This window comes from Neltuma alba, unplaced genomic scaffold, assembly GCF_004799145.2.
Source record: "Neltuma alba isolate B1F8T4 unplaced genomic scaffold, ASM479914v2 tig00005722_pilon, whole genome shotgun sequence".
Taxonomy (NCBI): domain Eukaryota; kingdom Viridiplantae; phylum Streptophyta; class Magnoliopsida; order Fabales; family Fabaceae; genus Neltuma; species Neltuma alba.
Window position 1 is genome coordinate 430,525 of NW_021634207.1, and position 6,351 is coordinate 436,875.

The 6,351-nt window shown below is 38.2% G+C and overlaps 1 protein-coding gene across 3 annotated transcripts; it reads right to left on the reverse strand.

The window, feature by feature from the left end:
• Positions 1–391: 391 nt before the first annotated feature.
• Positions 392–5,007, reverse strand: LOC114748427 (dual specificity tyrosine-phosphorylation-regulated kinase 4-like). Of its 3 annotated transcripts, XM_028936817.1 has the most exons (7): positions 4,496–5,004; positions 2,855–3,740; positions 2,240–2,519; positions 2,015–2,122; positions 1,492–1,770; positions 1,229–1,372; positions 392–880 (listed from the first exon to the last, which is right to left on the reverse strand). In XM_028936817.1, the coding sequence occupies exons 1-7, from the start codon at positions 4,782–4,784 to the stop codon at positions 698–700; spliced, it is 2,169 nt and encodes a 722-aa protein (XP_028792650.1). In that variant the 5' UTR covers positions 4,785–5,004; the 3' UTR covers positions 392–697. The 3 variants fall into 3 exon arrangements, with proteins under 3 accessions (XP_028792650.1, XP_028792653.1, XP_028792651.1); XM_028936818.1 differs by lacking the exon at positions 392–880 and having other exon boundaries at positions 1,234–1,372; positions 1,497–1,770; positions 4,496–5,007; XM_028936820.1 differs by lacking the exons at positions 2,015–2,122; positions 2,240–2,519; positions 2,855–3,740; positions 4,496–5,004 and having other exon boundaries at positions 1,497–1,683.
• Between the last annotated feature and the right edge of the window lie 1,344 nt (positions 5,008–6,351).

The following is a 6,351-nucleotide window of genomic DNA, read 5'->3' on the forward strand; positions in this document are numbered from 1 at the left end:
ATTCAATCAACGTCTCTCTCTTTCTGATAGATGAGGAATTGAAGATGGCAAAATTGCCATTGAACATTTTTCAGATAAAATCACGCCATTGGGAAAATTCATGCATGAAGTGTTTATGAGTACTTAGATTATGCCGTCAATGTCTCAATGATAGTTGTCCTAACAACAAAGCCTTCCGCCACGCTTGAATGAGGTTCTTGGTTCAAATTCAAAATTGATATATTTGTGTATGGATATGCATTTAGTTGTATCATATATTTGAAAAAATGCACTTGGATTATACTACATTAACCGCATATAGCCAAAATATTCTTCCTTCTTTCCGTATATATATGACAACGTCAGATCGCAAATGAATTATTTTCGCGCTTTGGCGTTTGCATCCCCAACATTTAGAATCAGTTTTTCTTTATCTGTTTCTTTCTTTTTCTGCCTTTCCTTTTCTTCTTGAGCAATGCTCAGTCTCCCCATCCTGAAGGCAAAATCAATGGGCACATTGTTCTGTACAAAAGTACTTAATGAACGGGAAGAGAATAAAAAATGTACAGGATAAAAGGGGAAGAAATGATGTTGCTCTTTAATATAATCGAAAGCCAAAACTGTGACTGCAAACTCCAGTATGCAAGATGCTCCATGACTCATGTAATATAACTGCATCAGAATCAGTAAGCATCCATTCAGGAGATGAATGGGTGCTCTACCGGGAGTCATAAACATAGGAAAGCCACGGGTGCTTTAGTGCCTGTTTTGCAGTTGGTCGCCTTCTGGGATTGGTGCTAAGCAAGAATCTGACAAAGTCAATAAACATCATATCAGAAACCTGCAGGTGCTGCTCCAACGGCCAATCCTCTGGAATTATGTACTCCAGTTGGTTTGTCTCCTGCGAACAATGCCAGGAATTATGTTGGAAACATCTGAGATGCAGATTTTGTTGACGAACGCAACTCTGCACTGATATATCTGATCTTTTGTCTATTTTTATTTGCATATTTTATCATAAATTTGGCAGTGGAGTACAGTGCGGAACCATAAATTTTATCATATCCCGCAGAGAAAATGCACAAATAAGAACTGAACTCTTATAGCAACAAAAGAATAGAACTAGGTCTGGTTGCTAAATAAGTGAGTCAAAAAGGAATATATTTCATTTATAGAACTAAAAATGCAAGCGCTGAATTTCTGATTCTAAAAGCGGATAGTCGTAAAGGAGTTCGAATGGGGAACGCACCTCATTTACATGGTAAATATCATATTCTTTTGTGAAATATTTGTGGGTTTCCTGCCCCTTAACTAACATCTCCAGATCAATAGGACCAAGCATCCCAATCATGCGCGCGAGAATAATTGCAACAGCTTCATTTGGAAAGAGCACCTTGAGAAGACAAAAAAACTAGATTAACAATCAGCAAATTTCTCCAAATTTTGTAGTTTGCCCAAAATACCACTTGCATAACATAGAAAAATATCATACTGAGGCAAATTAGGACATACCTCACCAGAGCATAGCTCAGCCAATATACAGCCAAGAGACCATATGTCAATCTTTTCATCATATTGGAGGCCTAGCATCACTTCAGGGGCCCTATAGGATCGCGACTGCACATATAGGCATAAATTGTCTGATTGAAAGCAACTGCTTCCTAGATCAATGACTTTAATCTCACATCTTCTATAACTTTTAATGAGAATATTTTCTGGCTTTAGATCGCAGTGAATTATTCCCAAGCTATGCAAGTATTGCAAGGCCTCCAAACATTGACGAGTAATGACCTGCAAATAGCAATAACACAACCTCAATAATCTTGTTCTCAAAACTCCTCACCAAATGAAACTTCCATGAAACTGAAATTGCTAATTTAACTATCTAACAGTAGACTATCAGTATTATAGAGACAAATATTGTAGTTCAGAAATATATCAGGTGTTATAATATTTAAACAAATAAATGATTAAATAAAATAGAAGCAGTTGTGTGGAATAAGCGCCAAGTTCTTAGTCTGAATATTGAACGAACCTGCAACCTATTCAGCGTAAAATATGCCTCACCACCAGATTCTTGATTGTATTTCTGAAATTCATATAGGTTTGCTCGCAGAAGCTCAGTAACAATGAATAGATGCTCCTATGAAGTTTCCATATAAGACTAGTCAGTAATATTTAAAACTGAAGTGGAAGCATCAAATATTACATAGCTTACATGAAAGCAATCGCAGCTGTATATTCAACCTTCAAGGAATACCTGATGATAGAAGTAATCATAAAGTCGCAATATGTGGTGCTCATCAGCTGGGTCATTCTTGTTCACAAGCTTTAGAAGTTTAATTTCATCTAAGCTTTGGTCAAAAAAGTCTTTGTCATTTTTTATAATCTTCAAGCAAACATCTATTCCTGTCTGAAGATCATGTGCCTGAACAACCTTACTGAAGGCAGCCGAACCAAGATATTCTGTCACATAGTACCTGCCGCCTATGACTGTATTCAGCATAATGGGTAGATCTTTGCTTTCTTCAAATCCGGTCCTGTAGATGAAATAACGTACAAATGAAACTTAAATGTACACAATACCTGTGAATCACTGTAAAGAACTAATAAACAATAGCAGAGAGCCATAATTCAGGGGGAGAAAATGGACATAGTCATAATACAAATTTGACCACAAAGAAGTCTGCGTCTGAACCAAAGTGAACAAAAGTATTCCGGGGGGAAAAAGTGAACAAAACTAGATAGCTAAGGAAGTGACTGTCAATTTGAAGTTTTATCATCTCTTACATTTAAATTTAATTATTCACTTGTATCTCCAGGAATACTAAAATGATGGGAATGAAAAGATTGAACGCAACAATCTGAAACATACCTGTTCTTTCTATGTATAATTCTCAGGTCAAATACCTCATATTCATCCTCGTGAGCGTACTTTAAAAGCTCATCATCAGTAACATCTTCTCCATCTGCTGCATTTTCTGGATCTTGGCATTCTTCAGTGAATTCTCCACAATCTTGAGCTTTACACCTGGCCAGTCCATTTGGCAGATCTGTTTCAGCAATTTCAATAGTTAAGTCATAGGGAGCTTTGTACACCTTATTGCTGTTACTTTTAGGACAGAGGTCAGAAGTTTCATCCATAGAATGCTCTGGAACAGAATCCGTAGAGGAACTATCCCCAACAAACTTTAAATGCAAATTATTCGGATGAATTTCCTTTAAACTTGGGCAGCGGTCGTTACTAGGATCTTCATTACAAGGCTCTCCTGAGCCCGCAGAGCGCTTGCTAAATGGAACTTCACAGTTATAGACAAAAGTAGGATTCTCGACCTCTCCAACTAATCCTCCTTCAAGCTGCTCTTTCTTATCAATATGACAAAAGTCTTGTAAACAAGTCACATTTTCATTTCCTACATCAGAATGATTATATAGGCATAGTTTGTCCATGCAATCACCATTTCCCTCCACTTGGAATACTTCACTTTTGTAATTATTTTCCAGATGATTTTCATGTTGATTCTCCATTTCTGATGTCATGATGAACTTATCCTCACTTTGACAGCCAAAGAATTCTGGCCCATCAAAACTGGGGGACATGAAATCGTCATCATCTTTCTCATTATACCAATACGGTTCATTTTGCATGTCAAAGTCATGGTAATCACGTGCTGTGCCGAACTGAGATAATCTATCTGACGAAGATTCAGAATCTTTACGAGTTTGGGATGAGGATCGAATTCCATATGGATTGATGAATTCTGCAAAACAAAGTTTCAGGATGCTCAGATGCGAAGGTGATTAAAAAGGGGAAAAGAAAGTGAAAAAATTTTCTGTAGAAAATACTATCGTAAACGACAAGTTAATAAACGTAAAGAATTAGCTAATAATTTTGATCGTTTCTCAAGAAACTTGTTAATGTTTGCGGAGGCTAATAATTTCACCAACGTCCTTTGAACAGCCACACCAAAAAATGCAACTGGGGAAATGATATGAACATGAACCAAGAACACAAGAGAAGATGATGATGTCAGTTGAGAGGATAGTTGGGGGATGCCAATCTTAAGTTGGATTATTCATTGTGTGATCCAACATATACAAAGAGAAAGCGCCAAACACATCGAATTCTGTTGAAAAACCATTATTCAACTCGTGAAGACCATCAAAGCCGAACATTTCAACGACCAAATAGAGCAGAAGTTCATAACAAGAATCTCTCGTCACTTAAGATCGGATCAAAGAGAATAAAAGTGCTCTCACTTGTATAATGAACGCATTTTTAACTAGTATCAAATGCATGAATTGCGTGCTCTTACAGTCGAATAAACATAAGCATTAATTTCGGAGTTTTTTTCCTCCTTCTTCACTTACTCAAGCAGCAGAACAGAGGACAGTTATTGGTAAGCCACCAAGCCCCGCATCAATAGAATACAGAATGATCATTGATGAACATAAGCAAATAATTGGGATTAAACAGAATTCTAAAGTATAAACCAATAATAAGGAAAAGAAATACCTGAAGAACAAGCACCCGAGGTAGATGAGCCCAAGCTCACAAACTCATCGTCCGACGACTTAGAGCTTGATTTCGAGCAATCTCTGCCATATTGCCTTTCCGAACATCCGGAAAATGATCGGACTCTGACCGGAGGAGGCGGCGGTACCATCGGGAAGAAGAATTTCTCGTAGTCGAACGAGCCGGTATCACCCTTTTCTATGACGTCCTCTTTGAGGGCGGACTCTGCCTCTGTAAAGCCATTGTTCCTCAAGAATTCTAGGACAGCTCCGACGTCGGAGACAGCCATGAGTACGAGAATTCAGAGCAGGAGAGATAGCTGAAGCTGACCGAGCTAGAGGGGCAACAACTTGGGAATTAAGGAAACAGAAAGGGACAGAATTGTAATAAACCGCATGGTTCAGGATGGGCATGCTTGATTGGAATAGATAGAGAGAGAGTCGGAGGTAGAAATAGAGAGAGATTCTGTGTCGATGACTCACTTTCTCTCTCTCCCCTCTGTTGTCAAATGTTTCTGTAAAACAGAAGCAAAGGGAGGGGTGTGTATGTCTTAACGTCTTAATGACTCTGAAAAGAGAACGAAGGACATGTTGTGGTTTGGATTGTGAGAGGGTTTGGTTTGGTGGGGCCCGAACTATTATAAGCAAGAACATTGGACTCGTGGAGGAATAATCATCTGTTCATTTACCGGCCAAAAACATTATCGCGAGAAGTCAACAGCATGTGTGTGGGGCCCTTTCATTTCGCTTTTTTCTTTTCTTTTTTGGGGATTTTTTTCCTCAAACGTCGTCCACAATCCAGAACGCATTTTCTGTGTTTCTTTTATAACTACAATTTTCTTTCTCTCTTCATTCGTGAAACGTTCCGTTAAGTCGTTACTCTTACTTGGTTCAGGATATTTTTAATGTTAATTTGAGGCATCCTTGTGCTGCCATTTCCTGTAATTCTTATGAGGTCCTAACAAAAAATTACAAAATAAATCTCACGAGTTGTCATTCTCTACTCTAGAATTTATCCTTACAAATTGCTTAAATTGTCCTTAAGACTTTTAATAATTATTTTAAAAAAACTTAATTGTAATTCTCCCCCTTATTATGATGCTTGGGAACTCAGAAGCAGTTTCAGTTTCATTCTTTACTCCTTTCTGGCTGCTTTTTCCACTTCAAATAAAGTAAAATATTGGGGTGCAAATCACTGAGAAATTAAAAGGGTCCCTAAAACGGACAAAGTGCATTGTTGAGCAATTTTAGCCGCAGGACAAAGACACAACTGAAAGAAAGTGCTAAAGACGAAGAAGATGCGTCAGTATATACACACACACATATATAAGCAAGAATAGAATAATAGAGAGAGAGAGAGAGAGAGAGAGGAGGGAGGGGAATGAATCTTGGAGTAAAATGAAGTTTTACAGAGAGAAGTTAATTAGGTGGTTTAGAGGGGAGATTGATGGAAGGTAATAGAGACCCACCAGTGATAATAATAATGGTTGTTTGGATGACCACCCACGCACCTGCCGCTTCATCATTCACCAGACAGCCTCACCACTCACCTCGCTGGTTTATTGAATCATTAACCTCCTTTTCCATTATTATTATCTTCTTTTCCTTCCCTTTTCCTTTTTCGCTTCTTTTCCTTCTTTTTCTTTCTCTCCTTTCTTTTGCGTTTGAATTTCAAAAGGACTTGCCCGTTGCCGAATGCCCATGCCCGCCACGTACAATTGTAATTAATCTCACTTAGCTTTTTCTCATTGTTCGTATTGTATGTACGGCCACGACGTTTAGCACACAGTAATTGGATCTATGATTTCACTTTTTTTTGGGCCGGGGGGAGGGATGTTTGGGAAGGGTTGGGAAATC